The sequence below is a fragment of the Cladophialophora psammophila genome (genome assembly GCF_000585535.1).
Source record: "Cladophialophora psammophila CBS 110553 chromosome Unknown aczJe-supercont1.29, whole genome shotgun sequence".
NCBI classification, from domain to species: domain Eukaryota; kingdom Fungi; phylum Ascomycota; class Eurotiomycetes; order Chaetothyriales; family Herpotrichiellaceae; genus Cladophialophora; species Cladophialophora psammophila.
The window spans coordinates 305,136-327,433 of record NW_006912950.1 but is presented as its reverse complement, the minus strand read 5'-3'; the positions used below and the strand labels follow the sequence as shown (position 1 = coordinate 327,433).

General features: G+C 52.8%; 9 protein-coding genes across 9 annotated transcripts; 3 read left to right on the top strand and 6 right to left on the bottom strand.

Moving 5' to 3' along the window:
- Window positions 1-636: 636 nt before the first annotated feature.
- Window positions 637-2,307, top strand: A1O5_11929 (uncharacterized protein; the record flags this gene model as incomplete). Its single annotated transcript, XM_007752498.1, has 1 exon — window positions 637-2,307. One exon carries the CDS (start codon window positions 637-639, stop codon window positions 2,305-2,307), a length of 1,671 nt encoding a protein of 556 aa, XP_007750688.1.
- Window positions 2,308-2,634: 327 nt separating this feature from the next.
- On the bottom strand, window positions 2,635-3,141 carry A1O5_11928 (uncharacterized protein; the record flags this gene model as incomplete). Its single annotated transcript, XM_007752497.1, has 1 exon — window positions 2,635-3,141. One exon carries the CDS (start codon window positions 3,139-3,141, stop codon window positions 2,635-2,637), a length of 507 nt encoding a protein of 168 aa, XP_007750687.1.
- Window positions 3,142-3,349: 208 nt separating this feature from the next.
- On the bottom strand, window positions 3,350-3,649 carry A1O5_11927 (uncharacterized protein; the record flags this gene model as incomplete). The annotated part of the gene is made up of 1 exon (XM_007752496.1): window positions 3,350-3,649. One exon carries the CDS (start codon window positions 3,647-3,649, stop codon window positions 3,350-3,352), a length of 300 nt encoding a protein of 99 aa, XP_007750686.1.
- A 1,296-nt stretch (window positions 3,650-4,945) lies between these two features.
- On the bottom strand, window positions 4,946-7,219 carry A1O5_11926 (IKS protein kinase; the record flags this gene model as incomplete). The annotated part of the gene is made up of 2 exons (XM_007752495.1): window positions 4,946-7,076; window positions 7,146-7,219. The coding sequence occupies 2 exons, from the start codon at window positions 7,217-7,219 to the stop codon at window positions 4,946-4,948; spliced, it is 2,205 nt and encodes a 734-aa protein (XP_007750685.1).
- A 549-nt stretch (window positions 7,220-7,768) lies between these two features.
- On the bottom strand, window positions 7,769-9,795 carry A1O5_11925 (uncharacterized protein; the record flags this gene model as incomplete). The annotated part of the gene is made up of 5 exons (XM_007752494.1): window positions 7,769-9,009; window positions 9,059-9,173; window positions 9,223-9,413; window positions 9,475-9,712; window positions 9,760-9,795. 5 exons carry the CDS (start codon window positions 9,793-9,795, stop codon window positions 7,769-7,771), a joined length of 1,821 nt encoding a protein of 606 aa, XP_007750684.1.
- A 636-nt stretch (window positions 9,796-10,431) lies between these two features.
- A1O5_11924 (pyruvate decarboxylase) lies at window positions 10,432-12,248 on the bottom strand (the record flags this gene model as incomplete). The annotated part of the gene is made up of 2 exons (XM_007752493.1): window positions 10,432-12,087; window positions 12,174-12,248. The coding sequence occupies 2 exons, from the start codon at window positions 12,246-12,248 to the stop codon at window positions 10,432-10,434; spliced, it is 1,731 nt and encodes a 576-aa protein (XP_007750683.1).
- Window positions 12,249-13,358: 1,110 nt separating this feature from the next.
- Window positions 13,359-14,140, bottom strand: A1O5_11923 (uncharacterized protein). Its single transcript, XM_007752492.1, has 2 exons — window positions 13,667-14,140; window positions 13,359-13,645 (listed from the first exon to the last, which is right to left on the bottom strand). Exons 1-2 carry the CDS (start codon window positions 13,982-13,984, stop codon window positions 13,418-13,420), a joined length of 546 nt encoding a protein of 181 aa, XP_007750682.1. The 5' UTR covers window positions 13,985-14,140; the 3' UTR covers window positions 13,359-13,417.
- Window positions 14,141-16,129: 1,989 nt separating this feature from the next.
- On the top strand, window positions 16,130-19,990 carry A1O5_11922 (uncharacterized protein; the record flags this gene model as incomplete). The annotated part of the gene is made up of 1 exon (XM_007752491.1): window positions 16,130-19,990. The coding sequence occupies one exon, from the start codon at window positions 16,130-16,132 to the stop codon at window positions 19,988-19,990; it is 3,861 nt and encodes a 1,286-aa protein (XP_007750681.1).
- A 1,558-nt stretch (window positions 19,991-21,548) lies between these two features.
- On the top strand, window positions 21,549-21,992 carry A1O5_11921 (uncharacterized protein; the record flags this gene model as incomplete). The annotated part of the gene is made up of 1 exon (XM_007752490.1): window positions 21,549-21,992. One exon carries the CDS (start codon window positions 21,549-21,551, stop codon window positions 21,990-21,992), a length of 444 nt encoding a protein of 147 aa, XP_007750680.1.
- Between the last annotated feature and the right edge of the window lie 306 nt (window positions 21,993-22,298).

The following is a 22,298-nucleotide window of genomic DNA, read 5'->3' as shown; positions in this document are numbered from 1 at the left end:
GTGTCTATATGTGTATGTGCCAGGATCTCATTGATTTGGACGGCGTTGATGATCTCCGCCGTCAAAAGATTTACGATGAAAGATATTTGGAACGGTCTGGGGGCAAAGAATTGTGGGCACAATGCTGTCAACGACGTTGCATAATCCGAGTCCGTCGGGCGCCCGCAGAGTGCAGTGGTCATTTGGACATAGATGTGTTGGCTGAGGCTATGTAGAGTACCTAGATCTAATCTGTAATGATGGTGGCCGGGCGGCGATGAGCTTTGAGGAGTATGTAACAGACGAATTCCTGAAGCCGGATTATGTAGCGATTGATCCCAGGGGGCGAGCACATGTTTGGGGCTTGTACCGAGGAGGCTGCATGAACTGGTGGCGGCGCATCTGACTGGCTGACTGGCTGACTGGCTGGCTGACGTATCTATTCTCTGCACATCCGGGGTTCCAGCACACTAGTCTCGTATTTTCCCTTTCCCGCGTGAAAAGCGCTGGGTGAAAAGCTCAGCTGCGTCCGTCTACACTTCCAGGGCTGCAAACATGTCTCATCTGAACGGGTTCGGGTGATCTTGTCGGCCTCACCAGCTCTCTGCTCGCCCTCCTCCCTCAGCCCGACATCGAAGACAGCTGCTCTCTGCCACCATGGAGGTCTCAAGCACTCCTCGACGACCTCACTATCAACTCGGTGCCCTGTCCAACTTCATCCCGCTCAGCGAAGAACCCAGTGCAGTGTCGACGCGCGGCCAACGCCTCCCGAGTCTGATCCAGAGCCGGTCAACCACGTCGCTGTTTACTCTGCCGCGCCGACCACCAACACGGAGGGGCTCCGTCGCGAGCCACCGATCCGGCGACGATGAGGAGCATGGTCTTCATGAAGACTACTTTGATTCATTCGCCGGGGGCAGGTGGCGCCCCAGCACGCCCTCGGAAATGGACCCTCGCCGAATGAGTTTGGGTCCCGAGATTCTCATGACACCGCAGGTACGCAGTATGCGACTGATCGGGCAGAGCAACCCCAGATATCAGTGGCACCAGTACTTCAAGACCGAGGAAGAGCTGAAGGTGATGAGGAGACCCATCCGGAAATACTACGAGCGGAATAACTTTCTGGTCACGCAATACCTCTATATCGACAAGCTGTTGGATTCGTCGCTCCCCCATAATCTGATTCAGGAGTATGGCCAACCGCGATCCAACGGCCATATGAACACCATTTGTGAAGAGCCACCATCTGGCAACATGACTCCTGTGGCTGCACCAAAGGCCACTGATTCGCCCACGGAGACCAAGTTGAAACGAACCCCGAAAAACTTGTACAAGCTTCCCAGCGAAGACACGCCCTTGTTACAAGGCGGCACAGAAGTGACCTCGGAGGCAGGTTTCCCGGAAATCAGCTTTGACGATATCGACGAGGGCGTGGACTTGGACGATCGGATCGTAACCTTGGCAATCTACATAAATCTTACAGCCAACATCATCTTGCTCGCCGGCAAAATCGCCGTGATTGTCTTGACTTCATCGCTCTCTGTGCTCGCGTCACTTGTCGACGCGGCGTTGGATTTTCTCTCTACCGCCATCGTCTGGATTACCACGAAACTCATCTCGCGACAAGATCAGTACGCATATCCAATCGGCCGACGACGACTGGAGCCCGTCGGAGTCCTCGTTTTCAGCGTCATAATGATCACATCGTTCTTCCAAGTCGCCCTGGAATGTTTCAACCGCCTGATTTCAGGAGACCACAGAGTTGTGGAATTGGGTATCCCCGCCATCGCAATTATGCTGGGCACGGTCGCCATCAAGGGTTTCTGTTGGTTCTGGTGCCGGCTGGTGAAAAACAGCTCTGTGCAGGCCCTCGCGCAAGATGCTGCCACCGACGTGGTCTTCAACACCTTTTCCATCATTTTCCCTCTCGTCGGCTTTTATTTCCAGATCTGGTGGCTTGACGCGTTGGGCGGTCTGTTCTTATCCTTCTACGTCATCTTCAACTGGACCAGAACCAGTGTCGAGCACGTCCGGAATCTGTGCGGTGTTTCGGCCACCGCGGACCAGCGCAACGTTTTGCTCTATCTCGCGATGCGCTTTGCCAAACCCATCCGCTACATCCAGGGGCTGCAGGCCTATCATACGGGCGACAAGCTCAATGTGGAGGTCGATATTGTTCTTGATGAGAATATGAGCTTGAGAGACAGTCATGATTTGAGCGAGAGTCTGCAGTATGTGCTAGAGAGCGTGCCGGCTGTGGATCGCGCGTTTGTGCACGCCGACTATGCCGACTGGAATCTGCCGAGTCATATGAACCAGCAAGGTTGAAGAGATTTTTAGAATTGGGGCTATTGCTCAGTCCCACTGTGTTTACTGACGACGAGAAAGAAAAGATACATAGGGGTCAACAGGCCAGAGCTTGAAGATTAGGGCCAGAAGAATGGATTCTGGACAGAAGTGTTGCCGGGAATGGGCAAGGCAATGGACTCCTGTAGATGGTCGGCACCGTTGAGTTATGATACCATGTTGTCTGAGATAATATGAAATTGGTCTCTCCCCGCCTCAAACAAAACGGCCGCAAGCCCTGCATACGCTCATTCGAGCCTCCTACCTCCGTGAGGTTCGCCTTGACGCGCCGCACGATGCCCCTTGCGTTTACCCCGAAGCGCTCATAGTTGCTCGCGGTTCGATGCAGAGTACCCATCCATACCCGACCATGCCTATGCTGGCGGTCGCGTCCTTCGCCCACGCGGTCGGCACGGACTCTTCGACGCCGACGATCGGGCTCGCGCCCCCTCGTCCCGGGGAAACACCGTGTCGCGATACCTCTGGTCCTGCCTGTCGAAGACAGGATCGACGGCGTCGGAGTAGTAGAGGTTGTTCGAGTTGACGAGGTCGGCGCTGCCTCCCATTAAGGCGCCACATGCAGGCTAGGTCTCTTCCATCAATGCGCCATTGCTCCCCCGCGTTGCTTTTGTCCTGGAAGCGGGAAGAGTCGACGTTGTCCAGAATCTCTTCGCAGCGGGTTCCAAGTTGACCCTGTCGCCGGTGTTCCAGATCAGCCGCCTTTTCCGGGAACTTCGCGGCGTACTCCCCAAGCAGGACGTTCCATTCAGCCTGTAAGCGTACTCCGTTAGCTTGGCGCTCTCGAAAAGACGACATGGGTCGAGAAGGCACTCTGGGGCATAGTCGAGGGACCTTGGCCAGCGATCTCCTTGGAACTTTTGGACGCTAAGCTCGTCAAACGGCGCCATGGTGTGCTTTGGCGGTACCCGTGACCTGCGTTCCGAGGCCGATGACTGTCCGTATGTGGATGAAGACTGGCTGGCCTTTGTGTTCCTGGGCTTCCCCGTAATGTTTAGACGATGCATTAGACATCATAGCTGCCGTCCCCGATCTCAAGCACCTTCCGGCTGCACACCCGCATTTTCGCGTTCACGTCTTCGCTGTTAATCCAGTCAAGCGGCCCGCCACAAGTCACAGCATTGTTGTCGTAGATCAAAATCAGGATGTCATCCCGGAGGTATCCAACAGCATTGGCAATGCCCTGGCCCAGAGACCCCATGGGGGTGGTGACTTCCACCCCAGGGACTTCGATTTCAGGGTGGCCGTGGCCGATGGTCTTGTAACCATTCGCCTTGGCACTTCCATAGCCTTTCAGCTCAGGCATAGTCTAATTCGGGAAGCCGACCAGGTGATTGAGTGCGTAGAGAAACATGGCACAGTGATCTAGCTCGAATAGCTGGAATGTTAGTACGGGCTGACTAGAGACATCTGACGAGGCCCTGTTTGCGCACCGTTCGAGAGCACAAATCGCGCCCTGTCAAAACACCATGAAGCCAGGTTCCCCGATTCCACTGTGTCAAGGGCTTCCTGAATCCTGGTGGTGTTTGTCAATCGTTGGGCCAGAGCACACATAGTAATAGTGTGCTTGGGTTCCGCCTACCCGTAGTGCTAGTATTATTGTTGGCTGCGATTATGGGTGTCATCTAGGCTGTCAAGTTGGAATTCCAACTACTGTACCCGGTAGGTACGAGGTAGTCCCCAGTAGCCCCTATTCTCGCCAAGCCTTTTGCGCAAGGCTGTGCTCGTACATAAGATGTTTTTTTACGTATCCACCTAACTTTGAAATTATCCCTGATCTCTACGGTCCCTTCAGGCGCCCACATGGCGCTCCAGCATGCTATTTCGCTACACTCTGTTTGCAAAGGAGATCAACCATTCAGCGCCAATGCAAAAATATGGAGTACCCCGCCACTCTCAGTCGCGCATACGCGAATTACATAGACATGTAACTGTTGCCGGGGGACGAATCGTCGAAGGACGAGCTGCTTTTAAAGCAAGGTGCCTTCATCTTCATGGTCGACTTCAGTCCGTCGCTCCGTAACTAAAAGCCCAGCCAGCCACTGTTGGAGGTATTGTGAGGACACGAAGGGGAGATCCAGCCGCTCCCAGAAGAGGCCTCACGGCATTGCGGCGAACATATTTCATGCGGCCTTGCCAGTTGCCAGAGACTGTAAATTACTATTTTATCCGAGATAGCGGCAACACCGCTCTGAGATCGCTTAACGCGGTAAGAAAGGCCAGTACATACCAAGCAGGCCCTATGTCAATGTGCCTCCCTTGGGACTCCCTTGGGAGCGGAGACTTGGTAGTGTTAACATGATCTGTTCCTGCTCCCCCATTCCTGCAACGATTGACGGCTGCCAGCGCAAGGCGAAGGGGAGGGGCGTCCCACGCTCTGGGAGAGGTCATCCCTGAATAAAGTGAAGATTGCCGTGGGCGGGTTAGGGGTGCTGATGGGGTCGATACCCAGACCCGTGCAGATACAATTGAAGTTGAGAAAGAACATTTTTTTTAACACCGAAGAAAAGACACCGTGGGTTCCGCGGTCAAACAAATCGGGCCACCCCAGTGGGATCAAAGCATGCTTTTCTCGTTCTTGCAGTTTGCCGTCGCAAAATTCTCATTCACCATCCCAATGCATCCACCAACCATCGGAACTCCGACATAACCTATCCGTTCTCCACGCTAAGGCAAGCACAAAGAAATGAGCCAGCATAGCTACCCCAGCTTTCCATATCCGTAAATGCGTCAATGAGAACTCCAGCAATGCGATGGCGATGATAGGATAGACGACTATCGCATTCATGCCTTGTGATAGGCAGGGTTGGAGGGTGGTAAATAGTTTTACTCCGAGTATAGCGAGGCGGGTAGAGGGGGAGGTGATGGGTGCGTTGACGAAAGTATAGAATGGATCGAGCAATAGAGATAGAGCCGGCCGATCAAGCTGTTGTGCAGGTTCAAGGAGGAGCTGTTGCCGGGCCGGGGATGGTGTAGGGGATTTTGGTAAAGGTGAAGATGGAAGGGACGATGAGGCATGCTTTGCCCGGAAGATCATAGTGCTATTAAGCTTGAGTTTTGCAGACTCGCGCCGTGTCGACGCGGATGCTTTGCGTGCGAGTTGCTCCCGGTCTGCTTCGCTGCCGCTTGTGTACCCATGGTCGCTGATTACTGCTTCGGATCCTCTCGGCTCTTGAGACACAGATCTCGGGGATCGAAAGAATGATCGCTTTGGTCTAGAAGGGACATCGCGCTTTGGTCTTCCCTGGGGAGAGTTCCCCTTCTGTGGTGTATCCAACTTTTGGATCCGTCGGCCTGGAGTTAATTCCTCTGGTTCCATAGAGTTCCGCCTCCGTGCGGGAGGAATATCATCAAGTCGACCAGAAGAGACGACCTGAAGGACATCGTCTGCGCTTGGCCGTTCATCTGGGTTCAAGGACAGAAGTCGCTTGAGGAAAGAGTAGAGTGCAGGCGGTAGTTCGGGGCGTAACTTGCGCTGATCGTCAAATCCTCCCCAGCGAGTAATTTCTGCTCTCAATTCATCTATGTCTTCACGCTCTTCGTGAAGGACATTTGCGGAATTGTAGGGAAGGTTTGCAAAGCACAGAAAATGTAGAATCATGCCCAATGAGAAGATGTCGGACTTTGACGTAAAGTTCTCAAACGGTCCACCTGGAGAGATGCGTCGGAGCACTTCAGGCGCACAATACGATATCGTCCCTGTAGCGCCGGTGGATTTTCGAGTAGCATATTCGTACTGGACTTCGCCAAAGTCGCTGACTAGGACTCTGGTCTCACCCCCGACAGTGTGTAAGAGGCAGTTGCTCGGTTTCAGGTCTCGATGGATGAAGCCGGCGTGATGAAGATGCCTCAAGCCGGATGTGATGTCTTTGAAAAAGTTGTAAATCTCGTCGAAATGCAACTTTTTGGGTTCATTGGGCCGCCGAGGCAGGTCTGACTCTCCCCTTGACTTCCGACGAATCCGTTCTTTTAGTTCTTGGGTCGTTGTGGATGCTTGCGCGGAGCCTAGGACGTAATTCTGCATATCTCCTCCATTACAGTATTGCTGCAGAATGAATGCGCAGGGGACGCTTGGGCCAAACGTGCTGATTTGGAAGTCTTCCAACCAAACGTGCCGGTACGACACTAGGTTTTGGTGCGACAAAGTCTGCAGAAGCTGGACCTCGACAAGGACCTTCTCCAACCACGCATGGTCATCTCCAATGGGAACGCGTTTGCAAGCAAAATGACCTAGGGTAACGCCGTCGAGGACATGTTTGACCAACAGAACAACGCCTCGGCCACCTCTTCCGAGCTCTCTTTCTTCGACAAAGAACTTCTCGAAGTAGTTTGGGGAGAAGGCCGTCTCCGAGATCCCGTGGGCTTGACTAGCAGGCACCGGAGCACTGGCAATAAACTCTGCATTTAGAGGCGGCGACACAGCGGCCGAGGAAGGATGAAGCCGCGAGCGGATGGGTTGGACGATTCGGCGTCTCGGGGAAGGAGGTGCAGATGTTTCGTTTGAACCAGGAAGACTTCGAGCGAGCATTTCAAAATAGCCCTCTGTGATGAAACTCGGTTGATCTTCCATTGGGCTTGATCCAGGATCTTGGGTGCTTGAGGATCCTTGTCTATGCCATGGGCGACCGCACGTTGGGCAGTCGGAAGAGCGTCGTTCTACATCCTGGTTTCGATGGAAGGGAACTAGTTGGTTGGTTCTCGGATCACGGTAAACAATCGTGTCTGCGTGGCGGCTGGTCTCATCAGTTCGGGATTGGGTCCGTGGTGGTTGTTCCCTTTCCTTGGTGTGGTGTCTCACTTACAGCACGATCTCACGGTTGTTGTCGTAAGGGATGATGGAGAGCGTCGGAATGTCATCTCCGGGGCCTTCGTCCATCTTCTAACGTCGATCAGCAGTAATTGGGAGACGAGGCACTGGCATTTGAAGGAGGCTCTGGTGGATCCAGATGAGCAGGTGCGACTTACAGTGACCGTCGTTCCTGCGACGTGAGAACTCAGAAGAGAATACCGTGGTCACTTGAGGCTGGCAAGAGTCAAGCGATCCTGCCAAGTGAAGCGCACCGCATCATGCCGCAAGATGACTTGGGAAGCGGCCGAAGGGATTCATCTCCCACAAATTCATTGTCAGAGGCAGATACAGTCACGTATGACGATCTATCTTTTTGTCCGGCGTTGACTCTCTGCCTCGAGATCATAGGGTGACGGTGCAAAGACGGCGTGAGAAGAGCTTTAACATCGAGTGGGTGGCGGGATCGGGGTCGGACGATCTCGAATCTCGATAGAAATTCTAATGTCAAATGACAGTGGCAATGGCAAAGTGGAACAAAAAGCCACGGAAACCAAGTCCGACACGATGACTAAGAGTACATTTCATGCCCATCGTCCAGAACGCGCAAAAGGGACATTATATTACCACGCGATAGCTTTAACCGTGTCCGGGCCTTGGAAATACTGGCACCGTGTCTACATTATTCACGTCAAATCCCAACAGCGTGCCCTGATTGCTATGCTGCCAGCCCTGACCTGTCTGTTGATTGACAAAGGCGCTTTGTCGGAATGGATTGGTGCTTCCCGTCACGTTTGTTGTCACTGGACCTCCAGACGTTGTCGGCCGGTTCTTCGCGAACGGATTCGTACCTGTTCTTTGAGGTTGGAGAGGCGGCGGAGACGAGAGGAAGGATGGGTTCGAAGGAAAAGGTTGCTCTGGAGAGATTGGAGAGAGGGTTGTCTGGTCGTGCATGGTCCCTGCCGTGTGGTCGTGGTTGGGAATGGCACCAGTGTTGTGCTTCGCAAATGGATTGGTCGACGACCGGGCAGGAGCAGGAGGACTGACAGGGGAAAATGGAGTGCTTCCGGTATTCATCGTGGACTGCCGGAACGGATTGGTGGATGTTTGCTGTGGTTGTATTGGAGACAGCGGAGCCGACGGAAACGATTGTGACTGGAAGTTCGCCACGCCGTTCTGAGGGATCGGTGACAGCTGTGTGGAAAACTGGAATCCCCCTGCTGGCGGTACCTGCTGCTGTGGCTGAGCTCCATATCCACCGAACCCTGCCCCTGTGAAATCTGTTTGCAGAGGTTGAGTCTGAGCCTGCGGCAGAGCCTGACTTTGGAACGTCTGCTGTTGCTGCAGAAAGGGATTGTACCCCATCTGGAGAGGCACAGGTGCTTGCTGATATGACTGGGCTTGGGGTGTTCCCTGCTGAAATTGAGGCTGCGGATTGAAGTTTGCTTGACCCATTGTTTGCTGGTTCTGCTCAATGGACTCAAAGAAGTCAATCAGATCTGGTGCTGGACCTTTAGGCGGTGACTGCAAGGGTTGCGGTTTGGCTACAGATGATGTCGCTGCAGCTTCTTTTGTTGCCGGCTTGTCGAAGGGATTGGATGATGGAGCGGCAGAAACTGGCTTCCCGGTTCTTTTCGCTTCTTGCTGCGCCAGATATTGTCTTCGATTGAGCTCAAAGTCCGGATCATTAAGATATTCTTCCAGAGCATTCGTCAGGGTGGTTGGTGCGTGCTTCAATCGTGGAACCTCCAAGCGAGTCGACATTTCATACTGTCTAGCAAGGCTGAGATATTGCACCACCATTTCCGTCTGCCTGCCAAAGGTCTTGTAAATTTGCAGCGCCCGCTCAGCATCAGGACGGGACATCTCGAAGTAATGTTCTATGTCTGAATGAGCCAGAGCCGCCTCCATTTGATCCGCTTCGCTTACCTAGAACATTGATAGTGCCCTCGTTCATCACCTTGAAGAGCTCCAGCAAGTCCAGCGTTAAAAGACGAAAAGCCGTCAGTGAAATTTCGTTATCCGGATCATGGGTGCCCAGCAACTGCAACCGTAAGTCGAGATCCAAGCTGGTGTCTGTCGATACAACTCACATCACATCGCACCAACGCCTCGATTTGATCCTGCACAATCTCGGTTTGCCTCAACAGCCCTTTCTCGACCGTCAGTCTGCGCATCTTCCCAGCTCCTGACTTGACGAAGTCTGTCTTGGTATCACGGAAGGCTCGCACTCGCTCCAACAAGTATTCCGAGTACCTTCGGATATTAAGACCTTGAGTTTGACCTGTTCTCCTGTCAGACAGTGCATACAACCTTTCGACCGTAATTTGTCCCATTCCGCGTACCTTCTGTGAAACTGCTGATTGCCAACCTCTTGGGCGATTCGGATATGTACCTCAAAGTAACCTCGGGCTGACCCTCTCTTATCATGAGATGGACCACGATTAACGCCTTGAAGACAATGGTCCATGTCGAGTCTCGCAGACGAAGTTGCAGAGTACGGAAGACTTCGGCGGCACCTGATTCTCCGCCATGCGTGGCAGACAGTATGGGCTCGATGTACTTGGACTTGGGCGCAGCCAACTAACACGCCGTCAGCTCTGATCAAGCGGTCTGCGCGCCATCCTGACCTTGATTTTTGTGGCGCCTTTTACAATCTTCTCCATTGCGACTTATCGGGCAGGGTGGTGTTCAAGCTCTCTCGAGAGGGGATGGATGATGCGTGAATTGGTCCAAGGTGAGGGCAGTTTCCGAGGCGTCCGCTTCAGGCCTGTGAACTCAGGAGCAGGCGAAGTCAGGGTCGGGAGAAGAATTATGCTAGAGAGGTAGCCATATTTTCACAAGGTCATAATGCACAAGGTGGCAGAGCAGGATTACACAGCCACAAACAGCACCGGCTTCTCAGGGTCGGACTGCGTTGGTTTGTTGCTGTGATGGCCGGCGCAGTGAGAGTGGCAGTAGCAGTCAAAAGGTTGGCTGGGTTGTTCCACCACGATTGTCACCGAAACGATGCACAGGTAGAGGAAACACTTGGAGGGAGGACGAGGCAGGATAGAAGAGTCAAATGACGGGTTTCTGATGTATCTATCATGCCCCTATCACCACGGCACCATTAAATTTAAATCCCTGTGTGATGGTGTAGCGGGCAGGATATTGTGTTCAAGCCACTTGGGCTTGATGACGCCGCAGTCGGGCTGCCGCCGCCGTCGTTGCCCCGAGCTTCCCCTGCTTCCCTGCTTCGCTCCATCCCCTGCCACTTCTTGGCGATATCAGATAATAGCAACCGACTCAACCGTCTTTTCTCACAGATCAACACCCTTTGCTTCTTTCTGCCGGTCGAGCAACATAGTCAGCGGGCCAGCCGGCGCATCATACCGGTCCATATAAATTTCCACCATCCTCACTCCCGTCCCATTCGCAAGCTTCTCCTGTTTGAGTACCTGCTCAAGCTCGCCATACGTCCTGGCGGACGCAGTGAAGGCATCTTCTGGTGCACCGAAAAAGCTGGGTGCTTTCAGATAGCGCCAGGTGGAGATATCATTATAACCTTTTTTCATGCCATGAATACAGCGCTCTATGGTATAACCGTCGTTATTAATCAGGAACACCACCACGTTGAGATCGTGTCTAATGATGGTCGCAAGTTCCTGGGCGGTCATCTGGAAGCTGCCGTCACCGATGAATAGAACGGTTCGAGCGCCCTCGATTTCGTGATACTTCGACGAAGCCATCAGTTCGCGCTGGGCCAATGCCGCGCCCTGACAAGCGGGGAGCATGTATCCGATAGAAAGCCAAGTAATGGGGGTAAAGAGTCTTGTATGCTCGGGCAAGAGCATCTCTCGAACGCCATATCCCGCGGTCCCGGTTTCGCCAAAGACAATATCTCCAGGCCGCAAGAAGGAATTGAGAAGACGCCAAACTTTGTCTTGCTTGATAGACTCGTCGCCGGAAACTTCTGAGAAGGACAAAAGCTGGCCACGAGGGAAAGTCGGGCAGCTGTCACTTTTCTTTAGTCTCTTCAAGTCCAATTTCCGCAGGATCTGGGTGAGAGCGTATTGTGGCGAAATGTCGCGATGGAGCACGTCACCAATCTTGATACCATCCCAACTAAAGCAGATGGCGGCAGCTGTTTGGGGCACGCCAGTCCAATTGTAAGTATTGGTGGAGCTGAGGTGAGGACCGAAGTACAAGGCTAGATCGGATCCATCAATGAAAGCCTTGGTGGTGGCGTCTGCGAAGCTGCCGCGATACATACCATGGACATTGAGGAGTGTTTCATTTATAAGGCCTTTGCCGGAGGTTGTCGTGAACGTAGGCCATACCGTTGATGATACCATTCTTTCGACGTGGTCCAAGATGCCCAGTGCTCTTGTCTCCCCGTCCACCAGGATAACAGGCCTTTCCGCACTGTACATTCTCTCGAGAACGCTGTCCAATATCACGTCGTAAGCAGGGTTAGGGACGTCTCTAGGAACGGCGATTTCGTGAGTAAGGTTTTCTGCGACGACCGAGGCCGAAACAATGTCTAGAGGGACTTCGATGTAGACTGGTCTGCAATGTATCATACATTGCTGCAGAACTTGATCGATCTGCTGGGGAGCAGTACGAGGATCAAGCAAATTAGTCTGCGCGACGGTGACGTGCGATTGCATCTGGCCGAAGTGTCGATAGTCTCCATCCCCGAGGGTATGGTGTACCATCAGCCGCGATGATTGGGTGTTTCGAGGAGGCGTGCCCACGATATGTATGACTGGGGCTCGCTCGGTGAATGCGCAGGCAATAGCATTAATGGCTGATAGCTCGCCGACTCCATACGTGGTGATCAGAGCCCCAAGGCCGTTGATCCGTGCATACCCATCTGCAGCATATCCAGCGTTTAGTTCGTTAGTGTTGCCCACCCAGAGGAGCCCAGAAGGAACAACATAGTCCAGTAAACGAAGATTGTAGTCTCCTGGAATCTAGTCGATCTCTATTAGCCCGTACCGACAAAGACAACAACATCTTCGCAGAAGAGAAGAAGCCTCTCGAAGAGCGAAGCACTCACGCCGTGGACCGCACCGACACCCAGTTGCTTTAAACGTGTGAACAAATATTCTGCAACTGTTGTAGTTTGCAACATAGCTGAAATGGCGGATATCAAGAAGGCGATGTAGAATATAGGAGCAGAGCGTTCTCAGAGGCTATCTGACAGATGGATCTTTGGAGCGGTTTGAGGTCTTGTCTGAGCGCGGACTGGATGTCGGTTCTAGAACTGACCATCAACTTTGGACTCTTGCTTGGGGACAAACAGGCAGCTATGTTACTACCAGGTTATGTACATTGATATACCTTTTTATATGATATAATGCCGGACTAAACGGATGCAGTACAACAACTAAACTCCCGCAGAGATGCCAATTGCCGTTTCGTGTTGTGCGATGCTGATTCTCCGATTGCGCCCTCACAGATTCTGTTTAAGAAATCTTATGTATGGAACAGTGTGGAGATGGGCCCGAACCCTTTTATGGCGGTAAAAGATTTGAACAATGGGGAACAGAATGCAATCCTTGCTGTCAAGAGTCAAGACCTATCCACCTTCGTCCTTTGTGAGTCGTCGCAGGGCGGAGAGGGGATGCTTTCGGCTTCGGAATTACAATTCTCCTCTTCCATTTCGTGAATACACTTCAGAGTCTTGATACTTCCAAGTGTCAGGCCGATCAGGAGGCGGGTGGAAGAGCCCTGGAGACAGGATAAGCGCAGTAAAAGACAGGACGCGGAGAGTTCATTTCACCACAAATTCAAATTGTCCATTCATCACATTGCTTGTTTCATTCTCAGTCTGTCAATATCCGAGCTGCTGTAACGTCAAGCATACGTGGCCCCTCCACAGCCAAAATGCCGGGATTCGCCTCCAAATCCTGCAGCTCCTCCTGCTCTCGTGCCTGTGCGAAGACGATACGTCATAAAACGATCGCGAAGAAGCAAATCTCTGTCGCCTTCGCCTTTCCCCTGTCTCCTGATGCTGACCCCGCCGACCTGATTCGCTTCGGATGAGATTCGAAAGCCCAGCTGATAGACGATACTACCGAAAGCTAATGGATACAGGTAAAGATTTTCCTTTTTGAAAAAATGTCCTCAGGCCCCATGAAACCAAAGCATCACTTATACATCATTCGAATAAGATATACATATCCATTCTGGGAGTATACCGCAAGGGAAAGAAAAGATCCCCGGCATGGCACAACGAGGATCAATCCATCATAAAGTCCCCCCGGAGCATTCTTTCGCCAAGGGCATCTGGTTTCTTCATCAACCTGGCAGGCGGCGGCTCGACGGGCTTTGAGATTTCTTTTGGCGGTTCGGGATTGGAGATGCTTGCGGAGCGAGGACGAGTCGCCCCTTGGCTAAAGGGATTGCCCGAGGAGAAGGATGGGGAACGTTTCGATCTATCACGTAGGGCTTCGGACCAATTGAAGCCTTCTCCTGTTGGACATCAGTAAGATTTGGAGACAAATGACTTCGCTTTGCAATTTTGGGCTAGAAATGGAGGGCAAGGACATTTGGACGGTATGAAAGGGACAGGCCTCGACTCTTACCTGCAGTCTTGGCCGTCCCCGACGTAGCTCGACGTGATGGAATGGCATTTTCGAAATTCTCATTTAGAGTGAAAAGGGAGGAGGAGGGGCGCCTACCACCGCCAGCAGCACCAGGGCTCCCTCCTAGTCTAACATCTCTTAAAGCTTGTGCGCCGAAACTGACCCGTCTAGCAAAGGATGGCGAGGATGGAGGGTGTATAGTGGCTCGCGAGGGGTCATCCTCTTCAAGAACAGCAGGCTCGTCTCCGAAACTGTTTTTGAAATCCGGGGAGCTCGACATGGATGAGGTTGCGACACTCGCTCGTCGTTGTAGTCCGAAAGCGGCAAAGGGGGTCTGGTTGGAAGGGTTCGTAGTCAGACCAAGAGCAGTGATCGAGGTGCCTCTTCGGTGCTGTGGAACGGTGGGAGAGGACGGAACACCCGGGGAGGGAGGGGAGGAGGACAGAGCAGAGGGAGAGGGGTTTGTTCGTGGGTTGAACATATCGACAAAGGACGAGCGACGGCGGTGCTGTGGAAGGGGAGGAGACGGTGGTGCAGGGTGGCGGTCTGACATTGCGGCGAGCTGACTTATAGGTGGCTGGGTAGGCGCGTTGAAGAACGCGGAACTCAAGGAACGAAGATTGTATCTCGTATGGAGCCGGTTGTAGTTGGATTCTTGACAGTGTTAGGTGAAGGTCGAGGACGAGTAATGAGTAGGACAAAGGAGATGGCCCCAAGTCACGTCATTGTGGCGGGGGGATTTCTATTTCAGGTTGGGATGGGAAGGCAACAATGACCGGTAGCGATGATCAGATAGTTTGATGAGAAGCCCTTTTGTAGTTAGGATAGCCGGCGGCAGGATGAGGATGGTGTTGAGAAGCTGTGAGCAAGGGAGAAATAGAGAAGGAGAACAAGTAGAAGTGAAGGGGGAGGAAAAGATGGTTTACATAAGAGGTAGCAGGAGGAAAGGCCCAGATGTGCACACACACACACACACACACACACACACACACACACACACACACACACATCACACACCACTTGCAGCTTGGGAGCAGATGCTCAGATGCTAGATTTACCAGCTCGGTTTCCTTTTCCTGCGGTGCATCGGGTGTCGAAAACACGCAGTCAGCTCCGAACTAGACGCCCAATTGGTTGGTCGGTGGGCTTAGGGGGCGCGGAAGCAGCAGCAAGGTGAGTTTGAGAGGGCTTTGGCCCCGGGCTCCCAGAGGCATGGGCTGCATTAGCTCGGTGACCCATCCCCAGGCTTTGCCGGCTTTTCCTGAGCCTGGCGTCGCCTAAGATTGGGCGTCACTAGTCCATAGGGATCCCTAGCGGTGCCCTTAAGCAGAGCCCTGGCGCCCACCGCCAATGGATCGGCACCTACTGCGTTGCTCGGGTCTTGGCAGAGAGTCACAAAGTGTGGGGTAAAGCTGCCAGGCATCGAGGCATCAAACACAAACACCCTTGTATCTGGCATCCAGGGCTCCAATCATCGATCAATCGCCCATTCATCCCATCATCGTCCATCATTCAGTCCCTCTTTCTTCATACTCTCTTCGGGAACTGATTCTCCATCTTCACTTTTGCCACTCACGCCCTCCTACGCACTGTACACGCCACTTGACACGCGACCGCCTTTCAACAGTCGTCGTTCCTCCCTACGAGTCTCACGAGCACCTGCGCACGGTCGCCTTACTGCTGATTGCACCAGGAATGCTGGACTCCTCAATACCTGCAGCTTCAGATTACTCTCGGCCGGGCTGCGTTAAATATAAATAACCCTTCGACCACTGGAAGTCACTATGCACACATGGGAGTGCCTATTTTCGGGGAATACTCAGAGCTTGTTCACGCAGGCTTCGCAACGGCTTCTTCCATTCTCTGTCAGCTGAGTGTCCGGGTCCTTGCGGAACATCATCACCCCTCCCACCCACCAAGGGGTCATACTCTTCGACAAGCAACATAAAGTTCCACAAAGTACCTCGCTGAAGCCTGAAAGAGGCCTGAAGCACGGACCACTTGACCCTTGCTTGCCAGTCATTGGAATGCAGCATGGTTGTTATGCGACGGAGACAAATATCCTTTGCTGCACTATTCCGAAACCAGATATTGAACTGCTTCCGTCAAGAAATTGCGACAATGCCGCATTCTGTCCGTACAAATCGCCGAATGCTGTTCTTGCGACCGTCATTGATGCATCCGGCCAGCTAAAGAGTACGCTCTTTGTGTTCAGAGAGACTCAAGGTAAGTCTTGATTTATTTCCTTCATGTCACTTCTGGATTCCTTCGCCTCTACTGTTTTGCTTTCTCTCGTGAAACGAAAATGGCTCCCAGGATGTATCGCAACGACTCCGGGCGCCAGGCGCCTAGGACCGTGAGACCCTCTCATCCTTCTTCAAATATGCAGTCAAGAGTTGTCCAGTCGTCTCGTCGGTCGGCGAGAATGAGTACTACGACGCAGCTGGAAGGTTTCGCTCCCAATGCCGCTCCTCGCGCACATCAGTCCCCAACTTCGAGGGGAAACATTCGTCTATTGGCAGCGATAGGAAATCGCGATTCGCGCAGCGGGCTTGGGCGGTTGCGTTCGGCCATTGAGGGGCTCGAGGATGGCCGAATGAACCAAGATCGATTTATCCCACCCGAGAGTGACTCCACAGAGCCACTCGAGCTACCAGAGATCGACGCTGATACCTCACCGGAAGAAGTTGAGAACATGGTCCAGCACATGATCGACTACTTGCTGAAATGGACCGATGTGAAGCACGTCGAAGGATCAGCAACAGTCTTCCAAGACATCAGACTTATTCACGCCTCTCTGCAGAACATCATGGAACTGCCCGAGGAGGTAATCTCTTCTCCCATGGTCCGGAACGCTCTGAGAACGTTCAGAAAACGGTACGAAACATTCGTCACCATCTGGGCCCGGGCTATTCATCGCGCCCTCATCGGCAAGCTATCTCAAGTCGAATCTCAGGCGAAGCGCCACCCCACCACCTTTCCAGAATCAAGGTTTACTTCTCTCGTGTCAGAAATACGCACCGTGTCTTCGGAGTACGCCTTGTTACTATTGTTAGACTCTGCGCATGACAAAATCAAACTGCTTGTTCCGCCAGTCGCAGCGAAGGAATTGTTGGACCGCTGCGCCCACTTGCATCAAGTCTTTCAGAACGCAGCTTACAATTCCGAGCAAAAGGAGTTGTGGCTTTTGATCTGGCGAGCCTTAAAGACTGCCTTCACTGCCTTTGAACAAGGAGGAGCCCCGAAGTCTCCGACCAATGTAGAGCGCGATCGCAAATTCTTTGAGATACCTGGAGTGTATCGTGAATTTCAGCGTCTGATCAGCTCGCCGGATGCGGCTAACCCAAGAAGCATTGAAGATATGGTCGGGAAATACTGTCGATATATTGGCGAGTGTCAGATCGATCCGGGCAACAAATATGAGTCTCTCCAGCGACCGCGAGACGCGCCTTTGGAGAGTCACACCAAAGAAGCCTTGAAAGAATTCATCCAAACGGGCAAATTTGAGACAAGCACCCTTTCCAAAATCCATTTCGCGGTCGCACGGTTTAACCAGATCACTGGTGGGCCGGTCAAAGTCAGGCGGTGGCAGCATGACGTCGGCGATACAGAATGGGAGATCGTCGCACTGGATCTCCCCTCACCGGCATCGACACACATTGTTGAAAGGCGACCTAGCTACTCGGATTTTCCCTCGAGTGCACGATCTCAGTCAACTTTTGTCGAACTTGATAAGAGAAAGTCCTTGGAAGATGCTGGACAGGAATCTTCGAAACATCTGTTTCCATATCCCAAGGGAGTTAACATGAAAAGCGCATTTGACTATGTCTACTACCCCTTTCCAGAGACGCGTGCTCATGAACTGGTTCAACACGAGCAAATTTCCAGGGAGATGGGTCAACCTGGAATGATTTCTGAGGGGCCACGAGCTGAGTATCTCATCAATCGACCTCCCCGTCATGCTCGCGACCCTGCAGATCTTTCAATATCAAAAAGGACTCTCGGTCCGCTTGAATGGATTCGTTTGGTAATACATCAAGTGCTCCCACAGAGACGCCGTGTACCTGATGCCAAACATCCGCAAGTCAGCGTTCTCCCTTCACGCCGCTCGAAGAAATTATCTTTGTTAAAACCACGCCCTCTTCCCACTGATCCAAAGGCAAGAGTGTACAAGGTCCCTACGGTAACTCCAGACCTCAAGCTTCGAGGTGGAGGACCTCAATCGAGTCGCCCGGGGGCATCATCTAAGAGAAAACGTCATTTCAACCCGTTAGCCTTTCGACAGATGATGGTGGAGAATTTACAGAGGGAGATCATAAGGAGGGAGCTAGAGAGCGGGAGGGGTGGTCTCAGTAAATACCTCCCTGATGATTCGATGCTATATCTGTTGGAGCAAACAACATACGATGTCCAGAAGGCAGTACATTTGTGGCAAGTATCAATGGGATACAGAGGCATCGGTCTCGCTGGAAATACGACCAAGGAGCCACATCATTACCTTTGCGCCGGTGAGATGGTCTCCAGTCAAGCCGCTAGCAAGATGAGCCTGCTTTTCGGAGGAATTCCTGTGGATAATAACGCAGAGATATATGCTTACCGACTGGACTCTCTGGCTCCAAGCGCTACTTCGCCGGTAGTAGCACACTCACCGCACGATGATGATAGTGATGACGACCCCAACCAGGGCCATGGTCAAACTTTGCCGAGACCGGCCCTAGGTGAGCTCCCTGTCGATGTGGGCGTGTACGATGAGAATGGAGGCGAACACAGTAGCCAACACAGCTCGAATCGAGAAAACCATTCACCAAGGCCTCCTCAGTTTCCCCAGCCTCCTCAACCTCCCCACAACTCCCCTACTCCAGAACCAATCCTTTCACAATGTCATCCTTGTCCCATGTACGAAAGCCAGTACCACCACGTATGCAGATGTATTCATGTTGTATACCCTGCGCCGCCACCGCCTGATGATTTTCGCGGGAGTTATAATTCTGCCGGCAGATCGAATCGAGGTTCGAGTCCTCAGCCAACAAATAACGAGAGCGAAGATCCCGTGGACGAAGGAAACAATGCTCCGGTAGGCGGCGCCCCTAGCGCTGCCAGTCGCCGCGACAGACGACCACCGAGAGAAGCGCCACGATACGACGATGAACAATACGTAAGAGAAGTGTTTGCCGGGGATCAAGGCCATGAAAACGCGCTCAGAGAGGTAGGAAATGGAAACCTTGCGACCGTTGTGCGTAGTATCCTATTCGGGGGCTTAGAGTGGACGGTTGACCACGAGTCACGAGCCGGCTTGATGATTACAATTGATAATCTGGCAGAAGAAATCAGGAAGCTGAAAGACAGGTATCTCGAACTATTGGAGGGACCGAAGCCTTTCATGGAAGGGCTCAATGACTCCAGAACCCCGAACCCGGACGTCCCTGCCACAATCGACATCTGTCAAAGAGCAGCCGTTGAAGTGAGGAATCATCATGCGCGACTGCTTCAGTTCTTCAACTACGAGCATCCGCGAACGCATCTTGGCTTCCGCCACCAATATAACCGGTTTATTCGAGCTTTGAGAGAGCTACGGCAACTTGTGGAGGAGTACGACCACGAAAATCCTCTAGGAAATAACGGACGTGAGCACCGCCAGCAAGATCAAGGGAGTAGAACAAGGGACGAGAGAGTCAATCACGAAGAAGGCAGCGACGACACTCGCTCCGATAGCGAGACTACTCTTTCCCCACGCGAAAAGACTCGGCTCGCCAATCATCCAACATCACCAAAACGCTATAAGGCTCTAGCCCTCCCCACCCGTGGCGAATACGAGTTGATGTTCGTGGACGAACTGGAGCGCGAACTGCAAAAAAATCGCGGTGTTAAGGACCTGGAAGATGTTCTGGGGAAGAAATACAAGAAGGCTGACCTAATCGACAAGCTCATGGCCCTCGACGGAGAAGGCAGCCTTGGACGTGGTGCAACAGAATGCTATCGCCATATTACCGGCAACCCGACATCTCGCAGTCGACCGAAAAGATTCAATTTAGAGAAGGCGCTCACCCAATACTACTCGAACCGCAACAACGAGCGCATTCTAGCCCAGAGGGCGAGGAAGGATGCTAGGAGACAAGCGAGGATTGGCCAGGGGATCCACTCGCCTGCCCCAGTGATGCCGAGGGTCCATCCGAGCCAGGTGCTCTTCACTCAACCCACTGGTGCCATTGATGCTGACACTCAGACAACGTGGTCTCAAGACTCCGAGGAGTCGGATACGTGGAGCGAGGATATTGCTAACCCGTAGTAGAACGCAAAGCTGTCAGGAGGGGAAGGAGGATATTTTCGTCTGTTGAGGGGGAGGGAAATGGAACGAGTTGTCGTTGCAATCTGTTTGGGAGCGTATTAGGTGGGTTATGTTGGGTTTTTCAAAGGTACTCCGTAGACCAAAGTTATAAGGTAATGTTGTCACAGCAAACTCAGAGAAGACGATTGAATTCCCCGCTTCCAAAAAAAAAATTTTCCCCCTTATCTTTTTTCTCTTTTTTCGTTTTATTTTTTTATTTTTTTTTATTTTTCATTTCTTCCGGCCCCCAGTACCTACACGCAATTCTACGCTTGTCTGAGCCAAGAACTTGCACAGAGGAAGTGATTCCCAATGCACGCCGGTCTCTGAACCCGTAAGAGTGTAGTAGCGGGGCGGCAGTGCAAAATGCATGAAATTTGATCTGCAGTAGGATTCCTCAGGTTCCGTGCGAGGTACACGCTCGTATACGAGTACGCGTTCAGAGGGAGATTCAGGTTCAGGGGGGAGCTCGATCGCTCGTTGGCAAGGCTGACTGCGGTCGATTGGAGGGGTGTGATTGGCTGCTGGTCAATGACACAGCCTCGCTGGCATTTTTCTTCTCTCGATCCTGAAACGCGCTTACGGCAAAGCCAAAACCGACCCTTCTCCATTATATTGCGGAGCCCACTCTCTCTGTCTACAAGCACTTGGCACCTCCAGGGTAGATCTCCAGTCTGATTTCTCTGCTGTCAACAGCGAAGTACGAGTACCGGGTGCTTGAGAGGCGGGACCAATCCACCCCCCTCGCTGCCCCCACAGAAATCAGCGGAGATTTAACAAACCCTCCTGAATATCAAACGCGCACTGCTCGAGTGCTGAGGTACATTGGGTACATACCGAGATACTTACGAGGTACTCTGCCCCCTTTTGCCGATGCGGAGACAAACGCCATGCCCGCCGCCGCCCATGATTGACATTTGACATTGCTGCCAAGAAGAACCGATCCCTCGTCTGCGGCGGACGCAAGACGATCTTCTTGTTTCACAGCAGCAAACTAACTGCGGGTAGCTAGTTAGTCCACACACTTTCACAACGATACAACTGTCTAGGGTGGGGGAGGGAAAGACGATCGCATGTTCAAGGAACCCACGGTAGGGACTAGGTAGGTGGGTAGAACGGGGACGACAGCGAACGGGGGACAGGCGACCCGGGGGGGGGGGGGGGGGTTTGATGACAAGACCTCAAAAGGTTGTACCTATGGAAAGGGCAGAGTTAAGTATCGCCTTGAATCCCTCCCTTTTTCTTCGGTCCTGCGACTTCTCTTCATACAAGCAAGCTAGCAGCCATTCCTTTCGATTCTGTTTCTTTTGCTGTCGCGGATCCCCAGAGACGAGACTATATCAAAGCGCGTTTTGACAGCAGCGGCCTCATTTCACCTTTGCCTGACTTGAACTGGTCTTCGTCCACCCATACGGTCCATTCATTCATTCATTCATTCATTCATTCATTGATTCACCAGCCTTCAGTCAAGACTTGCAGTACATCAATCACAGTACAAACCTCAGCCAGAACCACGAAAATGCGCCTGTCCAGCATCCTAGCGACTACTCTGACCCTGGCCGGTCCTCTGGTGCATGCACAGGACCTCGGCTCACTACTCTCCGACGCCACCTCTCTCGTCTCCAGCGTCGTTTCGGCCATCGGCTCAGCCACCGCCAGCGAACCGCTCATCACGAGCATCGAGTCCGCCATCCAGAGCGCCACGAGCCAGTTGCCGTCGGTGACCGGGTCGGCGGGCAGCATGCTCTCCTCGTACCTCTCGGAGGCGAGTTCGGCGCTAGACTCTGCCACGGCGGGTACTGATTCTACTGCGACCGCTGCGGCCACCGACACCACCGCGACGGCGGCAGGCACGGCTGCAGCAACCGGCGCAGGCGCGGGTGGCGCAGCAGATAGAGCCGCGTTATCGGGCATGAGCATCTTTGTGCCGGCGGTAGTGGTGGGCGTTGCCGCCTTGTTGTAGCGGCCCTAGACGTCTGGCTAGACGATCCTGCGCTTCTAGACGCGTGCTAAAGGCAGAATGACCCTTTTGGAGGAAGGAAGGGCGTTGCAACAGGGCTGAGGGCAAGCCTGGTAGCCTTGCATGCTTCCTTTCTGATATAAGGCAAACAATCCTTCCTGGCAAGGAGGTCCAAAAACAAAAGCAAAAAAGGAAAAGAGAAAACAAGGAAAAGGACCAAATGTTGGACCAAATGTTCCGCTATGTGGCTTTCCCGCCCCAGCACCCGAACTTGGACCCAAATGGGCAACGGTATCATGGAATCCATTC